This window comes from Passer domesticus, chromosome Z (genome assembly GCF_036417665.1).
Source record: "Passer domesticus isolate bPasDom1 chromosome Z, bPasDom1.hap1, whole genome shotgun sequence".
In the NCBI taxonomy this organism is placed as follows: Eukaryota; Metazoa; Chordata; class Aves; order Passeriformes; family Passeridae; genus Passer; species Passer domesticus.
The window spans coordinates 54,134,267-54,161,794 of NC_087512.1; the positions used below are offsets into that span (position 1 = coordinate 54,134,267).

General features: G+C 34.3%; 2 protein-coding genes across 2 annotated transcripts in view; both read left to right on the forward strand.

The window, feature by feature from the left end:
- Positions 1–27,528, forward strand: part of FBXL17 (F-box and leucine rich repeat protein 17) — a 278,120-nt gene that overhangs the window by 77,340 nt on the left and 173,252 nt on the right. The window contains exons 5-6 of the mRNA XM_064405002.1: positions 12,880–12,987; positions 21,466–21,596. Coding sequence (XP_064261072.1) covers positions 12,880–12,987; positions 21,466–21,596 — 239 coding nt within the window. The remainder of the gene's footprint in view (positions 1–12,879; positions 12,988–21,465; positions 21,597–27,528) is intronic.
- Positions 1–27,528, forward strand: part of EFNA5 (ephrin A5) — a 521,261-nt gene that overhangs the window by 48,384 nt on the left and 445,349 nt on the right. The window lies entirely within an intron of this gene.

The window sequence follows — 27,528 nt, forward strand, 5'->3', positions numbered from 1 at the left end:
AATTGTATTTCATAGAAGTGGAAATCAGAGAACTATATTAAATCACATCCTCTTCCTATCCATCTTTTCACCATGTCTGATGCATTTCAGGTTTTTAACTAATTCATGCCTTAAAGCTGATTCTGCGTCAGATTGACAGAATATGTTGGTGTCCTGCTTGATCAGACTAATGTAAAAGAGGTTTATTTTAAATTAAATTGCTGGTAATGCATGCAGTTCACTAAGTAAAAAAAAATTGTGAAGAAAAAACCCTCTCTGTATTATTTCTTATTATCAAGAATTTTTGTTTAATGTGACCTCTGTTTTGTGAAGATCATATGTAAATAAAATCAAAACAATTTCCACTTCTGTGCAATATTTCTCATTTTCACTGATTGTACACTGATTACACTTCCCAAGGGCATCTGAGTCTGAAATTGTGATTCTTTTGGAAGGTGTTTTAAAAAAAAGTCCCCTCCAGTTAGGATCTGAACTCTGACTTTATCTGTTTTGTGTGCTAGAATGGTATGGAATATTACATATTTTTCATTAATGATACGTGAAGACTTCTAGTACTTGCAACAGGATTAATAAACATGGGTACTTAATACCTAATAACTGGTCTGTTAGCCAGTAATAAAGGCATAATACCATGTCCATTCACTTCTATTATAAGAAATCTTTTTTTCCTGCACTTTTTTCTTTTTGGAAGGACTTATCATAGGGATAATGTAATTTTGTTTTAGCAGCTTACAATATCAAGAGGCAAACTGTAGGGCTGGTTAAATTTGCTAAATTCTCTGTTGTCGTTAAGAGGCAAATTGAAATAATGTCAGCCAGTAACAGTATTTGTATCTGAAATTTGAGTGACATTCTGTGTTTTGTTTTCTCATTTGTTTGAAAAATAGTGGCCTATATTAAATTATGTGTGGTACCCAGGAAGGCTAATACATAAAGATTTTTGAGCAAGATATAACTATTTTAAAAAGCTCTTGTGGTATCCCAGTGAGTAAGTCCATTAAATGATTTGTATTTTTTGTGAGCTGTAAAATGCTGTTTTTTAGATATTATTTTGATTAATGCAGTATTTTTCAGTAAATAGTTATATAGTAGTATAATAGTAGTATAAGAAAGTTTATAATTATAGTATGACTTTCTTAGACCTATGCAGTTGCAGTCATAGTTCTTCTGTATTCATGTTAACATCTATTTATTACAATATGAAGGAAATTATCTTGTCTTATTTATTCTCCTGTTTCCTGTGTGACATGAGAGACCTGTTGGTGATTAAAAAACTTCTTAATACTGCTCTTCAGTTTGAAGAGCATAAGCAGCTTAAGAATTTTTCCTTCCCCCTGCCTTTACATGTGCATTTTTCTTATGATTTGTAACAAATGGTGACCATTTGATTTAACTAGAGTCCACATAATCAGAACTGAAAGTTCCCTCTATGAAATTTGTATTGGTGCATGGGGCAGCCAAATTTTGTACCTGTGGCCTGTAGTGGAAGATTTGGGGAAATGTTGTCCCTCTCTGCTTGTGAAAGAGGGAGAGGAGATGATTCGGTAAATTGTGGGATGCCATAGGATGGGGATATCTAGAGGCTAGATTGTAAGAAAGCTTTTTTGGTATTTTTGCCATCTTTCAGTTTCTGCAGTAGCAATCTAGATAACTGCTGGTGGTAAACTTTGGTAACTATTGCATCTGATATCAGCTTCATGATGTCACACTGTATTTCCATTGTGTATGGCTAGTGTGAAACCTGAAAAATAAAACATGGTTAGTTGTTTGAAAAACAGATGCAATTGTGAAGATATCTTCACTGTGGGTTGTGATATAGAATGTTCTGTGTATACATCACCTTACATGAACTGTATGTATATATTTCCTTATATTTTCCACTGCTACAAGAGTTTCCTCACTCATTGCAATTACATGGTATCCATGAAACTTGGAAGAAGCTATTTGAACAAGATTTTGTAACTCTCTAGTTCTACTAAATGTTGCAAGTGTCTTAACTTTATAAGAGAAAATGGTCACATTGTTTTAAAATAACCAACCTTGTGGCCTTTTGTGTTGAAATGACTACGCTATTGGACAGGGAAGGGGTTACAGATGTCATTTATCTGGACTTCTGTAAAGATTTAGACACAATTCCCCTACAATATCCTTCTCTGTTCAAATTTCAGAGAGATGGATTTGATGAGCAGGTGTAAAATGGGTAAGGAGGTGGCTGGATGACTCATCCAGAGGGTAGTGATAAATAGCTCAGAGTCCTAATGGGCATCGGTGACAAGAGATGTCCCCCAGGGGACAAGGTATGGCGGACCAGTGTTATTTAATATCTTCATCAGTTACACAGGTGAAAGGATTGAATGCACACTCAGCAAGTTCTGAGATGACACCAAGCTGAGTGGGGCAGTTGACACTCCTAAGGGACAGGATGCCATCCGGAAGGACCTGAACAAGCTCAAGCAGTGGCCCACGGGAATCTCATGAGGTTTTACAAGGCCAAATGCTGGTGCTGCACCTGGGTCAGAGCAATCCCTGGTGCCAGCCCAGGCTGGGCATGAACAGATGGAGAGCAGCCCTGCCCAGAAGGACTTGGGGGTGCTGTGGGTGAGAGCTGGACATGAGCCAGCCATGGGCACTCCCAGCCCAGAGAGCCAAGTGTGTCCTGGGCTGCACCCAGAGCCCATGGGCAGCAGGGAAGGGAGGGGATTCTGCCCCTCTGCCCCGCTCTGGTGAGACCCCACCTGCAGATCTGCCTCCAGCCCTGGGCTCCCAGCACAGCAAGGACACAGAGCTGCTGAGAGAGTCCAGAGGAGGCACCAAGGTGAGCAGAGGGATGGAGCACCTCTGCTATGAGGGAGGAAGCTGCGGGAATTTGAGTTGTTTGGCCTTGTGAAGAGAAGGCTTTGGGCTGACCTAATTGTGGCCTTCCAGTACTGAACAGAGCTCTCAAAGATGGAGAGAGACTCTTCACAAGAGCATAATGTGACTGAGCAGAAAGCAAGGGACTCAAACTTGAGAGTAGGTTTAGATCAGATATTGACTGTGAGGGTGGTGGGTCACTGGCAAGAGCTGGCTGGAGAAGTTGTGGATGTTCCATCCCTGGAAGTGTTCAGGGTCAGATTGCTTGGGACAGTCTTCAGCCTGGTCTAGGGCAGGGTGTCCCTGCTCATGGCAGGAGAGTTGTAGGTAATGTTAGAGGTCCCTTCCAACCCAAACCATTTTATGATAAGATTACATTTTCACTCGTATTTACTAACTTCTAAAATAAACTTTTGATGCCAAGGCATCAAACCTGTTTTTACTCTTAAAATTTATGGCGGTTTGTAGGCCTAAGTACTAGGTATTTGCTGTCTGTGTGTGTGTGTTAGCCTCAGTTTACAGTGGCTGTGGTACCACTGTCATATATATATAAATGTTATGTAGATGTCACAAAATTATATTATTCAATGAATTGCATACTAGGAATATGATCACGTTGGGGATTATGTTGGGTAGATGAAGGAATCTGGTTGTAGATACATCACTCTTATATTAGTATTTTGGCTTGCTTAACTTTTTTATCACTTTCTTTAACACTTTGTTTCACTGAGGAAACTTAGACCTAGTGAAGAATGTGAAAAATGTTTATCCCTGTAGCATACCACACCGGAATGATGCATATAGTTACTTTGGGTAAAGAGGGAGTTACAGTACTTCATACTGTTCTGTTTCTTTGTAATGAACAAAGGCTTTAATATGTGCAAATCTGTCAGAAGCAATTGTTTCTGAGTTGGTAATATACAATAGCAGTGAGAGCATTGTCTGTGTTGGTATTTAAGTTTTTCACATGAAATAAAAACACTACAAGAATCATAGATTATTTTTACCTATGAGAGGGATATGATGACAAAACAAACTTATGCTAGGGAGGTGATTGTGTTTTTAATGAAAGGGACATGCATTTTTCAGATTCTTGACCAGGGAAATTGAAGGGTTTATTTAAGTATCTAGGAGGCCTTCAGAAGGTCATCAGAGTAACAAGGCAAATGAAATATGTTTTTATTTGTGAATGCTCTTGGAGTTAACCAAAAGGATGCAGACATAATAGTATTTAATGGTTTACATTACCCAGACCTCCACTATTTGTGAACATTAACCATGATCTTGTGAGGCCATTTTAGAAGGGAAACTGTATGAGGATAAAACACTTGTTACATGAATGTGTACTGTAAAATTAACTTCCAGCCACTTTAAAAGCCTTGAAGTTGTGATAAACAGATATATTTGCCTGAGTAAATAAATTTAATGGGAATGTATAAGATCAGATTGCACAGAAGAAGTGAAAATAAAAGTTACTTTCTTTTAAAAATATTTTAGGTGGTAATGAGATTATTCTGTTAGGATGAACAGTAAAACTGTTGAATAAACTGGGGTTTTGAGAAGGTTTTTTTTACTCATAATATGGAATAGGAAATATGCCTCTATAGCTCTGGAGGCATTAAAAGTGAAGATAATGCAAAGTCATCTTTGGTCCCAGAGAGAATAGATATTTTATTCACACACTTCTTAGACAAGGAGGAAATACTAAGCTACTAGACCACTGAACCATGGACCCATCTTGTGGAATTTTTTTCTTCCTTTGTATTCAGAATGGTACTAAATAAAAATACTTTATACATATTTCTTAACATGTGGACACATTAGTCTTTTTGATTGAGTATTGTAAAAGCAAAGGAGAATATTATTTTTAATTTTCTAGAAATTATTGTGCATTCTTCTGCTTAAAAAATACGCAGAGAAACATTCAGTTTTCCTATAACCTTTTGTGAACATACAGTATTTCTGGTGTGTCCCCTTTGTTACAAAATTTATAATGCAGTGTTACTCTCTTTTTTAATTTTAATTTTTTTATTTATTTTAAAATTTGTTTTCATTTTTATTTTAATTTTCTACTTTTTTTAAGATATCAGATTATAATATGTGCTGTTGGTGAAGGATGTTTAGTTTTGGAAGCAGTGTTTTCTAAGTCCAGAGTAAACACATTTTGATAATAAATTTTCTCTCTTGGTAGGAAGGCAGTATTTTATAAGACGAATAATTGCTTTTACAATTGTATTTCCATTTTTCAACAAATTAATTAGGGTGTGCTGATAGTCTTGTTTAGTACAAGTGCATGTAAACTGTACTTAATAAAATTGTGAGATAATGGGAAACATAGGTAATTTATATTGAGAATTTAGATTTGTTTTCTAACCCAGATATTTAAACTGGTTTGAAGATAGTGGTTGTCCCCAGTTATTTAGTATTTTAAACTGTCTATGTTCCAAGGGTGTTGTCTTGTTTAGTACTAAACAATTTGTGGGGTAAAATAGACCAGAAAATCGTTTGATTCCTAATGTCATCAGTAACAAAAAGAAAATAAGATTAAAAAATGATACTCTCCCATAGAAATGGAAGGAATACTTTGTGTGGCCTTTAACAAAGGTAGTTAAGAGTTTTGTATCTAAAAATCATGTTTGAGTAATTAGGAATGATTTGTATACCCTTTCATTATTACCAAGATAAAACAGGAACACTGGTCTTGATAGCCAGTTGTTCAATCCTCTTATAAACCAGGGAGAAACTTTGTAAATCCACATGCATTCTAAAAGGGTACCTTATAAAGTGATGATTTCCCTGAGTATTGAATTGAGTATTCCACAAAATGTTGGGGTTGTTTTCATACTTCAGGTGTTTAAAAGAAGTTGATGTTACCATTATGTAGGTGATAGTAAACATAACGTAAAATGCTCTTTATATCTCTTCAGCCCTTACACTCTAGTCTGTCTTCTCTTGTGTCATGGGCAGATTAGTGATATTAACTCCTGGAGTGATACATAAGGATGAGGGCAAGGACAGCAATTCCATTCTCTTCACTTTTCCCCACCCCTCAGATGTGAAGCTGGGGTAGTGAATTGTTACAAAATGCCTCAGAGCGAGTATTTATTCTCACGAGGTCTGAGGTAACAGGGGTGCACAGGACATCTAAAACTTAAGTTGATTTTAAAATACTTACAAAAAATTTTGGTTTTAACTTGTTTTTAAAAAATCACTTATGTTGATGGATTAATGAATCCCTTTCAGTTAATAATGGAACATGTTTTGAAGCCATTAGTAAGCAGCAACGTTTTATTTTATGAAAGACTACACATTTGTTTTGGAAAATATCTTTTTTCTAATGAAAAGGAACCACTCGAAGTTATAAACCAAAACTGTGACAAGATTGAAGATCTAACTGTTAAATTAAATAAATTAAAAGTATATGTTAAAAAATGGGAATCATTTGCTTTTCAGTTAGTTTCCTTTAAAGATGCAGGATTAGAAATACTTACACTTCACTTTTGAGTGCTCAAAGAAATTGGTCGTACTACTGGAACTTAAAGATGGAAGTTGTTGAATTTCTGTTGTGATTAAGCAAATTGTTGAATTTACTGAAGGTGAAGAAATACATTCTGGCAGTTAGTTAAGATGAGCCTTGCCTTCTGCTGTTCACTAATGAAATTCGGGTGTCCTAAGAACTTGGCTGTGATGACAGATTATCCATGCCTTATTTTTGTCAGTGTTCTGTAATTGCAATATGAGGTCATAAATTAAATGCATGTTTGCCAATAATAATTACTTTGTCACAGCTTTTATGACAAATATAATTTAAGTTGATGCTTGTGGAAAGCAGGCAGTGTATCAGTCCAGTTGAATAGGAAAGGTCCTTTGTAGTTTAATCTTGAAATAAATCTTTGGAACATAAACATCATTTTCTACCATTTCTGCCTTTTGTTTTTTGAGGGAGGTATGGGAAAAGAGCCCTATAATTGTATATAGCAGTCTTTATTTGTGTGTATTTCTAAGATAAGTTTGTGCTGAATTGCCATTAATTTAAAATTAGTTTTGTTTATATTTATGGTCAGTCTAATAGTATAATGTATTCCTAAGAAATTATATTAAAATATTTTTGGGAACTGATGCTAATGAATGCCCTGGTTCCTTTGGTGGAACCTTAGGACTAAATCCGTAAGTAAATACTTTGAGTTTTGCAGTTTACTGTGGAAAGTAATTAAAAAATGAAATTGAATTTTTACTTAAATTTAAATGTGGTTAAATTGTAACAGAATTTACTTGTCATTTCCCACTCACAGGACTAGGAAGATATGTATAATCTTAAATATTTTTAATTATATGCTTTAGTTTAACTGTGTAAAGTTTAATAGGGTTCTACTGTAATATTTTGATCTTTCTTTTTTCCCTTCTTTTGACCCCTTTTGACCCTAAAACATAGTTTTGAAAGTGTTAGTCAAAAAAGAGGCATGGTAATCTATCCCTTTGTGGGAAAGAGGCATCATCTTATAATTTTAGTACAGGGATAGTAATGCAAATGTTAAGCTAAGTAGGAAATACCTATGTAAGCACACACATGTTGTAAAGTGTCTTCTCTCAAAACTACTTCATGACTGTGATTTTTTTTTAAGATGTTCATGTAATGATATTTCTTTCCTGCTGATAGAACAGTGGTAGCCTGACCGCCTCAGTTTACAGCATATAGATATTTTTGTATATCAGCAATCTTTTTGCTTTATCTTTTTGTATATATTGCATACTTGTGAATTTAGTTGAATTCACCTGTGATCTAAATTAGTCCCTTGTAAATGTTTTGCTTTGTGTGATTTGCCTGCAGCTTTTGAAATTAATGTATTCTGGAAGTCTTGGTAAAAAGGAATTTAACCAAAACTATACCAGCATTTAGGCTAACTGCACATCATTGTAGGTTATGGCACACAAAGATTTCAGGGGAGACAGACCAGGGAAATGCACCCTGAGTATGTGAGACCTTAAACACTGTATTGGAGGGTGTAGCCACGTGCTTCCTGCGGGTCAGGTTTCACAGTGGGTGGCATGTGAGCCTCAATCTGTAGCAGATAACAATGCATAAGGCAAGAAAGTTTGAGGACTGAACTGGCAGATGAGATTTTTGCAAACATAATCTCTTTTCAGACACAAAACTGTATTTTAGTAAGCCCTCCCTGGCTCTTTCCTTCTTCCTTTGGTGCCCAAATAAAGTTTGCTTAAGCTGGCATCTGACCAAAATGGAGAAAAAATTTATGGAGTAAGGAATTAGGAGAAAAATGGTTTATTCTACCATTAGTATTCCCTTGTATGATGAATACTGAGTTTCATGATCCTTCTGTATTTACACGACAGCATATTTTTACTCTAGCAAAATATGCTTTATTCTTCTGAGGAATATTTTTGCAACTTTTATATATGTATATTTCATGGAAAAAAAATTGCATATTAAGATCTACTTACAGACAATGCAGGGCACCTGCTAAATAAGAGAACCGGGTATTTGTTCTGTGCTAGTGGCTTTTTATATTCCCATCTTTTTTTGCAGTTTCTTCTGTTTGAGCTTCTGTAGGTGTTCATTAATTGTGAGGTTTTTTTAGTTGGAATTTGACTGGCTTTTATTGCTGCGCCTCAGTCTTTCTTTTTGAATGATGATCTTTGCTTTTTCCTTTTTGCACTTTCATTTATTGAATAGAATATAAAATAAACTAATACTTACAAACTCTAATTCAGAGTAGGCAAAATATTGAATTTCTGTAAAACAATGCAGAACTGGAATTCGTATATAATGGGCTGCAATACATAAAAAGAAAATTATTAAATCATATCTCACTTATCATAGATTTTTGATAGAAGCAAAATCTGTGCCATCCGTTCCAGACCAACATATTTCCCATTCACAATGCTTTAGTGCATAACTTATAAATCTATCCTCATCATCTTATATCACTTTTTCAAAGCAAGTCTAACACAAAGCAAGACAACGATGAATGAAAGTCAGTGAAAGTTGACAAGACAGTCCAATTACTAAAGATTCTTGGAAACACAGTACTGTGATCTGTTATAGAATTGTGTGTGAATGTCTGTCTTTGTTGACAAGGGTCATTTCTGTAGAACTGCAGTATTTTTTTATGGTAATCTAGTTTTAGATTATGGTAGTTTAATCTGTTTGTATAATACATCAGAATGTCAGTTGTTTAAAAATTTGTTAGGTCACACAAGCCATATTTATAATACATGTTTTATGGACCTGTTCTATCTCCTCAGTAGTAAAGATTTAACATACAGCTACACATTGCATTACAAAGAGGCAGTGTTAAGGTGCATAATCATTGCATACATATCTCTGCTAATTTTCCATGCTTTTCTTTTCATCACTCACTTATTTTTCTTTCATTCTGCTGAATAGACCATCTCTTGCAAGCATAAAACACATTCATATGGTAAAAGAGCTTACTATTTCTGGCACCTACTTCTGATAGAAATCGTGACCCAGGCTGCATGTTGGAGTTAGTACAGAAGGTTAAGTCGGTATAGAGACCATCCGTGCTGGACACTGCAGATGATGAATCAGTAGGAACCCTACTTAAGCAGAAGAGATGTTTCCAGTCTTAGGAGCATCCTTGAACTTTAACTTTGTTGCTTCTGTATCACAGATCACAGAATGAGTTAGGTTGAAAAAACTTCTGGGGTAACTAAGTCCAAGATTTGACCAAACATTTTGTCAATCAGCACTGAGTGCCATATCCAGTGTTCCTTTAAACACCTTCAAGGACAGGGGCTCCACCACCTCCCTGGGACACCCATTCCAATGTCTGATCGCTCTTTCAGATATGGCTGAACTTTACCTACTTTTTTTTCCCTTGGTACAAATAGGTCTAATGAAAACAAACCCAAAACCAAACAAACTTATGCATACTAACATTGTGTCGTTATGGTTTTGAGCCATATATAAATAAGAACTGATGTGATTTAATGTTCTGTTGTTCTAAATGAAAACTAGGTAATTTTACTTGACTGTCAGTTTACACGTAAGTTTTAAATAAATTCCAAATCACTACATATTCTTCTTTTCCCCAAACCCTGCAAAAAAAGAAGAACAAAAAGGTGTAATGTAAATTTTACCTTTTAACCTTTTAGCAGATGTTTAGATTACAGGTATTTTGATCTGGGGTTTCCGTGCATAGTCTCTTACATTCATCATAGGAGACGCCATTTAATGAAATTGCAAGTGTGTTTGTATGTAAGTAGAGAAATGCATATATGTATGTTCTTTCCCAGCTAATACAATCATAGGAAAGTGGAGTCATATTTAAAGTGTTTAACCAAACAGAATATCAAGTGGTCTTCATTACAGGCTGTCTGAATGGGAAGTATGTTATTTTAAAAAATCAATTGCCATAAATGACATAGGATCTGAAAAAGAAGTAATGAATTCCTAGATACTGGTATAACAAAGGATACTGAGAGGAAGGTACAGTTGATTGAAACAATTTTTACGGTGTTTTCCAATAAAAGTTGAAGTAATCTTCTCCAGATAGTGGAGTTTTATTGTTTGATAACAGAAGACAAAAACACTGCTTTGCATTTCTAAGTCAAGATTTAAGAACAAGTTGTTTGTGGTAGCAAAATATGTGTCTAAACTACCACAGTAATTGTAAAGCACAATCAGGTTATGTCACACTCCTTTTGACTGGAAAATCATGAGGCATACAGAAGTAATGAAGAATCTTTTTCTGATTTAAAAGATGCTGCATATTTAAAAAGCACAGAAAAGGTTCACTGCTAATCTGTAAACTGTTTAGTAGAAATGGTCATAATCTACTGCTATTAATTTTTATTAAAACCATTTTTTTCACAGGCTTTGTTTAGATTACAGAAAATACTATAGTATGGAAAGAAGATATTTTAAGACATACTAATTATGTTATTTGCATTCAAAATGTCATTTTTCAAAGTCTCCATGCACCTAAATGTTAGCTATAAGTAAGAAATTATTTGTAGATTGAAGTTTTAAACTCTGTAATGAATTTGCAATATTAGGCATTTATGGCACTGATTGTCTGTTACTACATTTTCTTGACAGGTAGGACAAAGCTGTTTGTAACAGAGAATTACACTTGAATATTCTGTAGGGAGGGTAGACTAATAGTCTTCTCTGAGATTATTAGCTGAATCAGAGGCTTTAATTTATGTTCTATAGGAGATAAACTTTTTTTTTCACCCTGGTTTGGTTCTGGCAGCATCATAAGTAACTGTACTTATGATACTACAAATTTCTAAGCCTTTGACTTGTGATAGTATTTGTAACAGGTTTTTGGTAATCAATATCTCAAAAAAAGTTATAGTTGGTGTGGCCTTCCTTAGCTGAGAGGAGTGGGCCAAAGTAAAAATGTAAGACAGTGTCAGATCAAATCAGAGAAGAAATTTCTTACCTTAGTGGTTTGCTTTTGTTCAAGCAGGCAGACCTGAGACATGGGTCTCTGCAGATACCCCATGATCACTACCCAATTTGTGATTGAATCTCTTCAGCTCATCCTTTTTCCTTTCCTTTTGGCCTGTTTTCATTTAATTGGGTTCTAAATACACAATACTAAAAGGCTTGCCTTTTACTTTTATCTGGCAGATGTGCAGCAGTAAAAATCTCTGCTTGGTGAGAAATCATTGCTTTGAGAAAACTGCACTAGGTCTATAACAATTTTCAGAATTGTTACAGACCCCAAAGCAATACAGCTTTTATGAGATAGTGGGCCTATAAATAAATATCTCTGGGTTATGTTTTCAAAAGTTGTTTTGCCAAAGTCCTCACCAAGGTCACCATATGCTGCCAGGGTGCAGGAATGTGACATCTTGGGCAAGTTGGAGCTCTGGGTGATGGTTATCCAAAGCACAGCAGGAATAGTGCTCCAATATGAATTCACCTGAGGGTCAGCTGTGCGCTACATCTTTCAAAACTTGTTTGCTTTTCGTTCTGTGGGAACAGGAAGACATCCATAGAAATTCTGAATGTTCTCAGCATTCAGGAGTTAGGATTCCGGACACTGTGAGACGTTCCTGAGCCATGTAGCTGGACAATACAGGCTTTGTTCCACAGTCAGTATATGGTTTTTCATTACTGCCATTTGCACTGGGAATATATACTTCTCAGAGGAAGAAAAAAAAAGAAGAAATAAAAAAAGAGAAAACAAACCTTATTGTTTAAAGGAAGGTGTGTAGGTGTTGTAAGTGTACTTATGTCAGTATTACATTCTTCACAAAGTTGCTTTTGATCATTAATCTACTTAAAAAGCAGTGTATTTATGCAGTAGATTGTTTTATAGTTAAATTTTACCAGACAAACTTAATTGTAGATGAAAAAGAGTTGTATAAATAAATAAATCTCAATAATAAACTATATATCTCCATTTGTCTGATAACTGACAAAGTGCTATATTGCCATGAGATTATCTAGTCTCATATGAGAAACAGATTTACTTTTAATACATCTTATTAATTTAATAAATATTAATTTAATAAATATTACTTTTAAGTTGAAATCTTCAGTTGCTGTGTTTTAGTTAAAAGACAAGGCATATAAATTTAAGATAGCACAGCATTCCTTGCAAAGTCAATGGGAGTAGTATGTGTCTACGGGATGACAATAACTAATTTGTTATATTTTAATTTTTGTATATAATTTATTAAAATAGTGAATAGAATTGTCTCTTGGGTTATTTGAACATAACTAGGATGACAGTAAGATCTGAATTTGTGGTTATCATCTCTTGCCTTGTGTTTCTTTTTTCTCTGGCTTCTGCCAGTAATATTTTTTCATCCTAATTTTCATGTGTATATATCCATGCACATCTATGCAAACTGTGCAAACCAAATAATCTCTCTCAAACTCTTGAAACAAATAATAGTAGTGGTAATTATAATACTAAAAGTCTAAATGAGCCACTTGCCAATGTTACATAGACATTTCTTAAGCTGTATTAAGTATGTACTTATATCACCTATTCAACTGTTACCTGTTTATCTTTTCTGTAGGTGACAGATCAGTCTGTGAAAGCTTTTGCGGAACATTGTCCTGAGCTGCAGTATGTTGGTTTCATGGGCTGCTCTGTTACTTCAAAAGGAGTCATTCATCTTACCAATGTAAGTATCATAACAACTTTCTGCTGGTCACTAGTGTTTTGGACTGTAGCCATGTCATATGTATCAGCCAGGATAAGATTATGTGTATGATTTATAGTACTGACATGGATAGAAACAGGATTAAGTGAGCGAACTTTGCATTATTTAGATTTTACTGTATAAAAACACTTTACCAAAAATATATTTATGGGATTATACATTTTCTCACAAGTAATAGTGATGTTCAGGCCAAAACTCTTTAAAATGTGTAATTGTGGTTGATTCCATTGAAAACAAAACAAAAATCCATTTTAAAATGCAAAATTCTAATTGCAAGAGATTTAGACAGACCTCTGGTTGCAGAAGTGTACCCCTGTGTACATACATTTTCACTATATTCATCTCCTTATTTGACACAAACAGTGTGACAGATACATTTTATTTTTTTCCCTTTTTCTTCTGCATAAGAGAGTGAGTGATGTGTGCGAAAACTAACTTGAGTGAACCTGCAGAAAGTAATATAAGTTTTCAATAAAATGGATGACGTGAATGAGGTGGACAAATACCATCTAATTAAAATTTGTAACTGAAAGTAAATCCAGGGATCATGAAAATGTGAAAATGGTTAAAGAGATCTTGAGGTAGAAAGTAAAGAGCATATTTAATGAAAATGGAGTGTGACTGGTGAAAGCAAAGGTTTTCTTGATGCAGCTGTGAAAGTCTCCTATTGCTATACAGAGCCATTCAGCATATCTATAAATTACTTTCATAATTTTCATAATCAGAGCTTCTTAGCTGAAACTACAGAAGAATAGAAAACATTTTGGAATGTATGCAAAAAGAAATAAGCCAGGGAAATTAATTTGTATGGTAAAGTTATAGGACCTCAAAGAATGACATTTCAAAATCACTGTGTATTGAAGTGATGATGAAAAGGTGTGCATGTCTGTTGGAGAAAGGAATTGTACAAATATTTTCATATCCTATGAAAACTACCTATATATAACTATAGGTTATGTTTATATATGCAACATAAATACAGGAGGTACAAAATTTAGACATTTTACATAGAGAGGGTGTGTAGTCCAAGGCTTTGTGGGAAATTCCACTAAGATCACTTTTCAGCTACATGTTTTGATTACTACATTATTCTGACCTAGATTTATTATTTAATAAATGTTAGATGTCTTATCCTTCAACAAAATGGCTTTAGAATCACATTTATTAGATTGAAGAAGAGTCAAGAGCTTGACTTTTTATTAATGTGTTTCTGATTTTCATGTGCTTAATAATAATAAATTATTAGAAATCCTGATTTACATTGGAGCGACCCTGTTGAATATAGTCCTTCAGAAAATATCTAAGAGGGTGCTTAGACTTCTAGTATGTAATTACTTTGTAAGTAATTGGTGCATGTTGGGACTTGAGATTTAGGTATTTCAGTTTCCTTCCCTCAAGCTGTATCTGTACAACTTCTGTAGGCTCTGAATATTGCAAAGACAGTGATGTAATTACACTGAAAGTTAGGAATTACTTTAACGTGGAAAGCGCTCAAGGGAGACCTTGTTGCAACCTTTCAGTAGTTAAAGCGGGTTTATAAGAAAAATGGGGACAGGCATTTTAGGAAGAACTGTAGTAAATTGTAACATTATCTGCTTCGTCTGTCTTTCCCAGAATTCATCTGTTGATGGCATAATTTTTTGTTCTAACCATCTATGGTTGGTTTTACCTTGAGTACTTAACTGGTGTTTCATAAGTGTTTAGTAGTAATTCCAGTCTGGAGTTCCTAGAGAATGTAGAATCTGGGTTTGCTCTCTGTGGCCTGTGAGTGTGTCCCTCCAGGCTGTGCAGAGCTAGTTGCCTTCTGTCCTGCTTCCTGTGTGCAAACTGGAGATAACAGCAGTGGCCTCGGTTGTGAAATTGCTTTGGGGCTGATGGATGTATAAAAATTGAGTGGTTTATTATTACTGTGTTTTCCCCCTAGTAATGTTAGCTCCCTTTAAAAATATTGCCACTTGAAAAATTCCAAATTACAGTGCTGCTGCATCACAAAACTTTTTTTTAATAGCTAATTGTGGGGTATGGAAGAGAAAGTGTTGTATACTTAAGAAAAAGAAGAAACATTCAGTGTTTATTTTCAATCATTTTCTACAGAACACAATGACAGTAAAAAAAAATTTGCTTTGTGAACAAGACCATGTCATCATGTTGGTACCTTTTTTCCTTGAAATTATTGTAAACTGAAAAAAACCCACAGATAAAGTAAATAATGATTATTGGGTATGATGAGAGGCACTTTATGTACATACACAGAAAGAAAGGGAAAAATGGAGTGTGTTCATATTCAATTTGCAGTTAAACTCTCAATTGAAACAAGTTGTTTATTCTGATGACCCAAATGTTTCATTTTCTTGTAATTTTAATGTGTGAAACATTGTTACAAAAGAAGTGAATGACCTCTTCCATGACATCAGAGTATTTAGTCCAACACTTATCTATGTTGTTTCTGTGGAGGCGGGAAAGACGTGTAGTGTTTTAGTTTATCTTCTGTTTTCACTGCTTCTCCACTGTTTTCTTGTTTTATGTTTTATTTTAACTTATTTCATTATTTAATTAGCTTCCTGTGTATAATTTTTTTGTTGTTTGTGCTCTTTCTCCCATCCACACATCCTTGTTTCTCAAGAGTTTCTCCTTGGTTATTTTTTACTTTGCTTTTCCTGTAAGTGTGAAGATCGACACAAAAGTGAAAAGTGTCTGTGCACATTAGGTGATTGTGTTGAGCACAGAACAGCCAGAAGGATAATCATTGGTAATTAACTATGTGGGAATAAGAAACTTTGTATTCTTTCTAGTGAGGTAGTGATTTTGTAATGTTACATCTTTGACCTCAAGAGCAGTGGCATTTTCCTTCCTGTTGTGGTAATTGCTTCTCAGCAGTTTAATTGTTGCATTTTTAATTTTAACAGCTGACATCAGCAAATCTTGACATCTAGATATAATTTTATTACCAAGCCACTTCCTTGGCTTCTTCCTTTGGTTTCTGGTATATATTCAAGGGTAATAGCTTTGTAGCAATATACTCTGTGCTTCTACACCATGTACTTCTCACAGACAGTCTGGTAAATTTTGTTACAGACATCTATATATGTATGAATCCTTGTACAGAACCTCGACAAAAAAAATTTCTAACTTACCTTGCTAATCACCAATACATGAAGACAGTTAATCTAAGAACTGGTTTTGGAATAATGTGATCTTCACTTCTTTTTCATCTCATAATAGTTCCCCGTGTCTAGTCCAATTTAGTGATACTTGTAGCTGAGTTGGTGGGCAGTATGAAGTCAATCAAAATTTAGATTTATGGAGCAAATGTTTTGGGCTCATTCAGTGTAGACATCATGACATGTAGACATCAGCATGACAGATACATAATGATAATCTACACATGACAGGACTGATTTTACAAGAACCTTTCTGAATAGGTGTAAAGCATGGTTTCTTTCTAGTAAATTATTTGCTTTGACACCAGGTGTTCTGCTTTTTGCTCTTTTTACGGTAGCATTTCAGCATACATTCTGATCTTAAAATCATTAAGCTTCTTGACTAAGGGTATGGTTGCTGTTCTTTGGCTAGGTACAGAGAAAACAGTATCTTAATCAATTTGTATAATAAGCTGCATTTCATAAGATTAAATATAATATATTTCACTGGTTGCCTTTAGTAATGTGTCCTTTTAAATATTAGTCTTCCAATGACAGGAAAAACACATTAAGTGAGGGATTTTGAATACAGTGATTCTGGGACATTCTTCATGAGTGTGGGCTTGAAATTTTACCTGATGTGGTGCTGTGTGAGTGAATGTTTTTGCATCTTGTGAAACTGAACCTGATGATTTTGTTGACTGAAGTTAACTGTGTCCCTCTTAGGAGATTCTTGTTGCTATTTTGAAGAATTCAATGGTTTTACCCAACTGCTATTTCTGTCAATGAAGTAAAAAAGACATTGCAGAGAAGACTGCATGGTTGAAAGTGTTGAATCTAGGAAACTTCCACTTCCCCTCTACCACCCCAAAAAAAACCAAGAAGTACTTGACAATAAATAACATGAAGATGGAAACTATGAATCAGTAAAAATGTAATTCTACAGCAACTTCTATAGTTTATAAACTGGAAATGAGTCTTGTAACACAGATACTATACATGCAGTTTATATGTTTATATGTGCAAGTCAAGTCCCTCCTCTAGAGGTAATTAAATCTTTGTGCTTGCAACACAGTTTCTGATTGCTTGTTTGTTACTTAAGCAGTTACTTAACCTTAATATTTCACAGTACCTAAGAATTGAAATTAAAACTTATTAATATGCATAACATTTTGATCAGTCTTTGGGAAAAGTCTCCTTTGAACTATTCAATAATTTTCCAGTTCATTAAGCCATGTATGATTACTGTTCTGCGATCACAATATATGTCAATTGTGTAGCTCAGTTATGGCAGCTCTTCAGTAAAATTTAATGGATGTGAATGACTTTTAAAAAAATAGTTCATTAATTCTATTGACATTACAATTGAAAAAATGTGGTTTACAGATTTTTTCACCTTCCTGTTTTTCATTTCCTGAAATCATACATTTACTTTTGGAGACTTAATTCAGAGAGCAGTTTATTCCCTGAAGGCATGTATACACAGATTGTCAAGAAAATTAAGCTTAATTAGCAAAAGATCTGAGTTTAAAGCTCATTAAGTCCTTTTAAGGACATTCCTTCAGAAATTATTTGGCTGTCATACTGAAGAGGGTTAATCTTAAATGAATTGTTTAGCGGTGGACTTGGCAGTTTTAGGTTTCGATTGGACTCAGACTTAAAATTCTTTTCCAACCTAAATGATTCTATAGTTCTGCTTTCTTCTGTGCTTTTTAGGGCAGCATATCTCTACAGGAACTGTGGAAGTGTGCAGTGGGAAAAAAATTGTGTACCCATTATATTAACAGTTTCAATACAATAACATCTAAATATTCACAGGAGTTCATACACCCACACTTAAATTACCTATGATACCAATGGTAATAGTAATTTTCTATCACTTAAAGCACTGCACATATTTTAAAATTCCAAGTTTCAGTAGTCAAGATAAAGATCTTATTAATTGCATGACATTCAGGCACGCAAACAGTATGATAATCTCTGCATCTTCAAATATATAATTTGACATAAAATTTTAATGTCATAACATTTAATTTAAGCCAACCAACAAAAGTATTTAAAAACCCCAAAGGTTTTGGCATATTTTAAAATATTTGAGATCTAAAAGTAATGATACCATTACTTTTGTGTAAGTGATAATCAGTGATTTCAGCAAGAATGTGTTTATAAGTATCGCCCAAAATTAAAGTGTTGCTACTTTTTAAAAATTCCGTTATTTTCTGGTTTGTATTTTAAGCCTTCTGCCTACTTATTTGCGTTGTGTGTTTTGTCACATTAAATATTCTATTTTCCATTAAAACATTTTGACTATTGTCGCTGAGTTCAAAGTTTAAATTCTGCTCATGCGTGATTATTTGCAAATAAAATTAAGATTTTAAGAAAAGCTTGGATGTCTACAGAAGAAGGGCCCTGAAATTCCTCAGTAAAATGGTGTTGCCTTATGAACAGAATAAATTTTGTTTAAAAAAAAACACAAAAGAAAAAAATATTATGCATCCTCATTCTGTAAGATTGAGTATTTATGTCACAGAATATCCTCTTTCTCTTGAAAAAGTGCTGTTTAAAGGTACACTATTTTAATATTTTAGAATTTAGGAATTCATTGTAGAGTCTAGCATCTGTGTTATAATTGTCTACTTTGTAGTAGTTTGATTTTTCTTTTTAATATCATGCTACTTTTATCTGTGAGGATTAGTATGTAATACTTACATGTGTTTCTCTTCCAATTGTTTCATAGTAGTGATTGTAGCATTTTTCCTCTAAAATTACTTCTCAGGTAAGATATAAAGTATGAAATTTGTCATTAAGGTACATATACTTTTTAAATTAAAAATTATTACATATACATTTATTACAATTCTCTGACAAGTAATGAGATGTTGATACCTATTAAGTAAGCAGGGAGGTATTCTTTTCACTGTCATATTCAGATTGATCCAAAATTGTCTCAAAAGCAAGTGTATATTCAGTTCTGCAAGTTCTTGAAAGCCACTGACACTTCTGTAATGGCAATTTCGAGGTTGTAGGGACCAAATTATACTTGAGTATGTATCAATCTGAAACAGTGTCTTCAAACTTCTAAGACACAAAGGTTTTCTTCATTGAGTATGTTGTGCCTGAGAAAAGGAAGAATTAACCTGTGAAGTAGGTCAGGTGTTTAAAATGAAGGAATGTGACAGTAAGAAAAGGCAAGTGATGGTTGAGTTACTGAATATTGAATATATTAGATAGACTATTACTAGTGTGAAGGAAAGAAGCAGTGAGAGAATGTTCATTCTCCTGTGACAGTAAAAGACAAAATCTGCCTTGAAAATCCTATTAATTTGGTGGACAGGAATACTAGGAAATCAGTTTAGTTTTTGATTCCAGCCATGCAATGCCAATGGTGTTTTTTCCTGGGAAACCACAAATGCTTTCTGTTGCATTCATCATTGCATCATTGAGGTAAATAATATACGGTTGTTACCTCTTACATAATTTGAAGCTGTGGTTTTTAGGCATTTTTTAAAGGAGCAGTGGCACCTTTCCATGCATTGATACTTCAGTGTAAATTAGTACGTTTTAGTCTGTAAGTAATAATAATGGCAAAGGAATCACCAGTATTGTCATCTTTTGATAAGAAGAATGTTGTTGAGAAAGAAAGCTTGGGGTTTTCTTAAGTGGGAAGATTTTCTTCTTGTCTTTTAAGTCTCCTTAGTTGTTTAATGTCACAGAACATACTCATTGTTGAATTGTCCAGCGGGTGTATTCTATATTTCAAAGGCATAGACCACATTATTGCCTGCATGTTTTAAAGGCTGAAATATCTAGTATGAATAGCTGTATGAAGGTGAGGAAATTTACAGCTGCTGAAAGCTTCCCCTTCTTGCAATTTATGCAGGAAAAAATGAGAAATTGGTTATGAGCTTTTTACCGGCACATAGAAGATAAACTTCATGGTGGAGCAGCATGTATGAAATGAGAACAGAAAGAGCTTGTAAAAGGTGTCTATTTTACCAACACAGTATCAATCACGATATGCTCTGCTCCCTAATACGAAAAAAAAGTTTATCAGAATTTCAGTGAGAATGCAGCAAGTTACCTCCACAGTGATACCTGTGGTAGTATCATAATAATAAAAATATTGTCCTACATTCTGCAGATGTACCCTGCAAGTGTTCCTCAGAGTTGACAGTTCCTGATATTACGCTTGCTTTGTATAATTTTTGGGGTAGTTTATCTTCAACTTCTATTTGGAGCCTGTTAAAAACTTAAAGAACAAAACTCCATTTTCTGTGGAAGGCTACCTACATTTGAAGTCCTTTCTCTTCCTTTTCTTCATTTCTTCTCACCCCATGCTACCATCTCTCCCCCTACCCACCTGCTCTGAATACATTGACTTAATAATTAACTACTGAAGTGGACCAATTATGTGATCTCAGTTGGATGTCTTTACCTAATCAAATCTGTAGTGACTTAAATCACTGATGAGGATCATTTTTTTCTCTCTTACAGAGAAAGTAAATTTAATTAAAGTGTCAATATTGCCTAATGCAATTATTTTTCCAGAGTATAACAGAGACTATTTCAGACAGCTTGAAAAGCAAACAGTACTTGGAGGTTGTTATGACTGGAGTGATACTGGAGAAGTCTGTAAATTTATTTTTTTTCATCCATAACTCATAAAAGTTGTAAAAGGGTTTGCTTTTGAAGGATACAAGAATGATTAACACTAGTCAGTTTAATTAGTGCATAACTCCTAATCACAATGTTTTGTGACTCCAAGTTTTGTTGTTTAGCATATCCAATCTGTTATTGATAACTGTGCAGGCGAGACTACGGTATAAATACTGTATTTTCCAGCGAATTTGTATTATTTGTTTACTTTGAAAGTCTTATGCACTGGAGTCGTTAATTGCATTAATTTGAATATAAGCACAAGCCTGCTATCTCACTTCCTTCCATGCCTTATTTTTATTATGCCTGAATGAGTTGATATTTTACCTTACCTTGGTGTCTTACATTCCATGTATTTAAGAGGATGAGGAGGGCCTAGGCCCTTATTGTAGGTTGTATGACATCTTGAATGAGAATGTCTGGATTTTATGTAGTAACTGAGAGCCTGAATCACAACTTTACTCAAGCTGAATTCTGTGAATATCTCTGATGTGTTTGCTTTTTGTAAAATATATAGTAATAATATCATTCATGACTAGCTTGCACATACTGTGCAACTTTCAGAAAAATTAACAGTTTTTTCAACAGTTATGTATGTGAATGAATTTCAGATTATTTCTTTCTCTCATATTTGTCTCAATAGCTAAGAAATCTTTCAAGCTTGGACCTACGTCATATCACAGAACTGGACAATGAAACCGTGATGGAAATAGTAAAGAGATGCAAAAACCTTAATTCTCTCAATCTGTGTCTGAACTGGATCATTAATGACAGGTAACTTCATAAGAGCATCTAAAAGCAGTGTAATGCAAATTAACTGGTTCTGTTAATTGACAATAATTCCTCATGGCTTGGGGGTTGGAGGAGATTGATTAAAGTAAACAGTGTTTGCTGAGTTCTTGTTCTTGCTTGTTTTGGGTAAATCATCCAGACACCTATTTTGTGGAGTGTTTGCCTATTTCTGCAATGGAGAACAGTTTGTTTATGACCAGATGGTGGCACTAATTTATTTATGCAGATTTCAGGAGAATGTGCTCTGTACAAAGAGTGATTGAAATGTTCAATTGCTATTGAACTGACTCATTCAGTAGGTGTCCAGGATTTAGATAAATTTATGAGCACTCAAACAATGAAGCATACATTTGACTATATAAGTAAAAATGAACTGCTTGTGAATTAATAAGTGGAATTCCTGTATTTTTAGAAAGCAGCAAGGTTGTTTGGCTGGTTTGGGGTTTTTTTGCAAAGAACTTCAGAATGAAAATGGAACAATGACTGGGTTATTACCTAGCCTTTTCCTTCTGACCAGAATACCTCCTACCCTGCTGTATTCCAGTCTTTTGATCAACTAATTTATTTCAACATCAAGTATGTGGACAAAGATTATGTATAATTATATCACAGATCAGATGAACAATGAGAATTTTTAAAGTTAACTTTTTTTTAAACAAAAATTGAGCAAAATCAGTGCCTTAGGGTACACAGGAAAGAGTATTTTTAATTACTTCTGCCAGACCATTTCATTATAACTGCTGTTTTAAACAAAAGGAAAAAGACACTTTTAACAGAAAAGGGCTCTAAAGCAGTTTCATATAAACCAGAATAAGGTATTCTAGCAGTTGTACTTCTTTCCCATGATTACTTTTTGGTTTTTGTTAATAAGATATGCTTTCAAGGTTTTCAAAAGTCATTAATGGTGTACTGATGTGTAGGTGAGCTCAGACTTTGATGAAAATGTAGTATTGTAAAAATAATAAAATTGCATTGTGTTCAATAGCAAGTACAAGTAACTTTTGCCATAACTTCTTTTAGCCCTTAAGTTTGTTTCTTGGATTTCTTTGTTTGGATCAGACCTTTGATGAGACTTCATTGGTTTTGAAAGCATTTAGTTGCCTCATCTCTGTTTATAGGGCCTTATTTTCACATGTGGAATGAGGTTACTGGAAAATTCCAGGATAAGCTAGAAAAAGTAATAAGAATAAAAATTCAAATAAAAAACCAGGCAGTTTTCAGGTTTTAATTAAAGTACTTAGAAACATATATCCATCTGCTTGGATGTTTTGAGTACAGCAGTCTGCTAAGTTTGATCTGAGCTGCTGCTGTCAAACTGTTCTTGAAAATCCTTTATTGGAATTACTATAATAATAAGTATATATTTTAATTCTATGAATATTACTCTGAAACGTCACACTGAGTATGAATTATAAGAATTGTGAATCTTAGCAAGAAGAGGAAGCCCTTTCAAAACATTGACAGATTATTTGCTTCTGTATGTATCTGTAAGTTGTTTATTTTTGTTTCTTAAGGTTTTCCATTTTGTGGGGTTTTTTTTGATTGTACTTGTTAGTACTTAATTCAAATTTACAAACTTTAATTGTTATACTATCTTCTGGTTTAAGAAAAAAAGAGAGAATTTAGAAAAGAATTAATGCCTGTAAATCTGAAGGAGTTATTTGACAATTCAGATATTTTTCTTATTTGAAAAGTGGCATGAAACTCCAAATACTAGTCTGAACTAAATAAATTTGGTTGCTTTACTCCTCCTAAAAGCTCAGTTGAGAATAATGGAAAATTTTATAAAAGGAACATGATACAACTACATGATTTTATTTGAAGAAAGCACCAGTTTCGCGGAGTATTTTGAGTGTATCCACTTTGAGAATACAGGTCGGCTTTCAAAAGCTCACAGGACTGTTCAGGCGCTTGGGTTAAAATGCAAATTAGTTTAAATTAAGTTAATTATTTAAGTTTAACCTTTTTTTTTTAATTTTATGCCATTGGGTGGGATCCTAGTCAGAGGGAATGTCAGAAGAGATTCTGTCCCTTGATACAGTGCATCTGAGATAGTAGCAGTCTAATGCTTTTCCTGATTCCTGGTTTTAAAATAAAGATTAGTTCCACCTCTCCCCCACTCCCCACCCCACTATCAAGCAGGTTTACTTGTGAGATCCAGCTACGCAGGACTTGTATTCTAGATCTTCTCAAACTTAATAGGACAGTGTTCTGCTCACTTTAGAATACTGAGGGCTGAGGCTTCTTTGTGCATAATATTGAGTGTGAAAGAAAACCAGAAAGTTTTTAAAATACCAGTATAACTTACAAGAGCTAAGTAGCTTTGAAAGGCAGTTGATTATAGCTTGGCTGAAATAAGTCACTACTTTTAAAACTTTCTTTTAGATTTCATGATTGTTTCTAGAAATCCATGAAAATTCTTTCCATAAGCAAGAGTGTAACTCTAGAACACTTACAGTTCATTCTTGGTTGTGACATGGTGTTAGAGTTAATCCTGTGATCATTACATTTCTTCTAAAATAACTTAAATTTTCATAGTGTAAGAGTGCTGCTTGGCAGGCACTTGCTAAGGTTTTTGTTGCAGTGATTCTTCTGCATATGCAAGAATTGATGAAGACTGTTGTTTCTGTGTTTTGATTAGAGCTCTTTTTTGTTTTGGACACATGCATCTAAAAGGCTTATATGGGCCAGTAAAAAAAATTAATTTACTTAAGGCAAAAAATATGTTCAGCTGAGATACCCTTGGCATTAGTTTGCAAATGAAGGAAAAAGAAGTGTCTTCTGATGACTTGTAAAAAAGTTTCTACAAGTTGTGAGTTAAGCAAGATCATAAAACGCTATTGAAGTAATCTAACGTAATGATTTCTTCTCTAAGTATTACAGCTCACTTAAAAGCTTCATATACTCTTTTTCAGATTGGTTATGTTTGTTATAGAAACAATCCTACTTCTTTCAAATATGAACAAAACCAAGCTTGCAAATTCTTTTCAAGTCTTTGCAGTTGGAAAGGATTGAGTTCTTTGTACATGGTGAGGTGAATAATATACTCTAAAGCTTGCTTTCGACAACCTTATCACCTTGAAGTTGTTTTTATGGTCACTGCCCTTGTTCTTTGGAATTTCACTTGATGAAGTAAAAACAGATCATCTAGAAATAAATCTTTTGGGGGATTCAGGAAATGTAGTATGATATGCTGGCAAAGTTTTCAGGCATATGTGGGTTTTTTAATAGTTTTAGGAACATCTCCTATTATAATATCCGTAATGATCAGGAAGCAAACAGCAGACAGTCTAACTTTATTTTGTGAATCTCATCACTGTTGACTGAAAGTTGCAGTTCATTTCAACATCTGTGTAACATAATTCAGTTAGGGACAGTCATTTAAAAGCTAGGTAGTGACTGTGAAATCTTAAGAGTGTTTCTGCTTGTTCAGTCATTGTCTTACTAAAATATTTCCTTATATTTGTATAATATTTGTATAGAGGGTGTTTGCCACCCTCTACTGTATCTATGTTTCTTCTTAGAAAGAAGGAAATAATGCAGACAAAGAAAGAAATTATGTTTACAGGTACAGTGAGACTTTTTTGTGCCATGGCACTGCCAGTCACCCAGGATAAGATTCCACCTGCAATACAAAATTATCAATTAGTTTTGCAGTCAAAGGACAATATTTTCCCAACCATTTACGAACTTTGGTTCTTCCTCTGTAGGTGGTGCTACATGTTCTTGTAATAATGTCTCAAGAGAGCTGTATTTTTTCATGTAATTTATTACACACGTTGTGGGTGACTTAAGTAGCTGGTGTTAAGATTTGCAGAGCATCTGGATGTTGTTGAGAGCAAGTTGTGGTTATGACTTGGAGGATATACAATATCTCCATGGCACAGTAAAACGGTGAGAATTTTGCTTATTTATCTTGTGGTGGTGTCGCTAATCATCATTGGACTTCTGACTGGTGATGGTGGGGGGGGGAGAGAGGCATTAATGTGCACGTCCTTGAGCTGTTAGCACGGATGGAAAACTTGGATGTAGTCTCATTATTCAATTTCTGAGAAAACGTCCCTTTCTTCTTTTGTGTTTCCATGAAAATCCACTATGGATAAACCAGAGTAGGTAGTGTAATAGGACAGTCTAACCACACTGAAGGAATATAGTTGGAGTCCAGGATGTAGGAACTTGAAAATACAGACATTTCACAAGGTCAGCAGTCAGGAAGTCAACAAAAGAAATTCAGTGGAAACATGGAAACAGGCCATAAGCCTGAAAATCAAACTGTTTGTACAGTTTGAGAGTTGGAAGAAAGGAGAATTCTCCTTCAGAGACTCTCCATCTACTTTATTTGACTAGATTACTAATGCACTGCCGATTTCTTAGATCTGGGTATCATAGTTGTTGGCACAGAGCGTTTTGGTGTTTCCACATTGTTACTTAGTAGAGTAAATTGTTAATGTGGTTTTCCATACATTAGAGAAGTGTTCAAAATTTTATGTTGACTGCCTACCATGAGTTCATGTAGATACTTGGGACCATCTGATAAGACCTGGATTTTTTGTGGGTAGAGGATACAGTGCTGAAGATTATCTCAGCAGGAGATTAACTCACTGTGTTTAGTCCCAGAGCTGCTGGTATATGTGAATACCCTGCCATTTCACTAGCAGACATGAGAATCACAATAGTAGGTCAGTTCTTACAGTGTTTTTTTAATAAAATGCAAGATTAGTGAGCACTAGAATTATTTTCTGGAAAAGTAAAAGAAAATGTTTTTTCCTCCTGAAAATAAAAGTCTCTGCGTATTTGAAGTGGAAATTATTTTAATGAAGTTCCTTCTAAAGGAAGAATTCAAGGCTTTCATCTTGCTTTTGTTTTTCCTAATCAAAAATGTCCATTTTAACTTTAATGACTACAATGCTACTATAGCATCTTAGTATTCATCATTTTAGGTGTGAGTGAAGTTGCAATGTGCTTCAAGAGCATTGATATTTATTCCCGTAATATTGTATAATCTGGACTTGTGGATATAGTAAAGTTTCCAGATAATAACTGTACTTTTATACAATATTTGTATAAAATATATATATGAATCACTCTAGGTGAATTCTAGCATTTCTTTGTTCTAATTTAATTTCAGCTATTTCGAGTTATCTGAGAGATCTCCTTAGAGTATTTTGCATATTTATCAGATGTTTAGTCAGCTCCTATTAAATATTTGAACTCAATAAAAACTGAAATAATGTAACACAAATCAGTTTTACTTTTAAAATTACTTACTGTTTTGAATGTCATACTTTTTAATTAAATTTAGAAGAAAATTTGCTTTGCCCTGCAGATGTTTTGTGAAATGATTTGAAACTGACTGTCAAGTTTTTTTTTTTAAATTCAGAACAAAGCATAGAAGTTGGACAAAGAATACACCTAAGCATGGCAATTTTCTTTATTGACTTTAAGTTCTGGGTCTTCTATTTATTTTTTTTTAATTACTATTAAAAGAAGAAAAAACACCCCTTTTGTGATTAGTCCAGAATAGCAGGATAAAGTGAAATGAGACACCCACACGGGAGCAGGGGAAGAGTATGAGAAGAAAGGAGCAACAGAGAAAAGTATTGTGAACTGACTGCGACCCACATTCCACATTGCTCTGTGGGAGAAGAGAGAAGGGATTTGGAGGTAAACTTGGCCCAGCAAAAATGGCAGCAGAGGTTTTTTAAAATTTGTTCTTATTTCTCATTATCCTGCTCTGTCTAGCAGGACAGACAATTAGCAGCTAGATCAAACTGCTAATTTCTCCAAACTTGGTTTCTCCAAACCAAGTCTGTTTTGCATAGGTGGCAAGTGATTTCCTATTCCTTATCTGACCTACAGGCCTGTTTCCCAGTTCCTGCTGAGGAGGGAGGGCTGAGAAGCAGCTGGGTGCTCA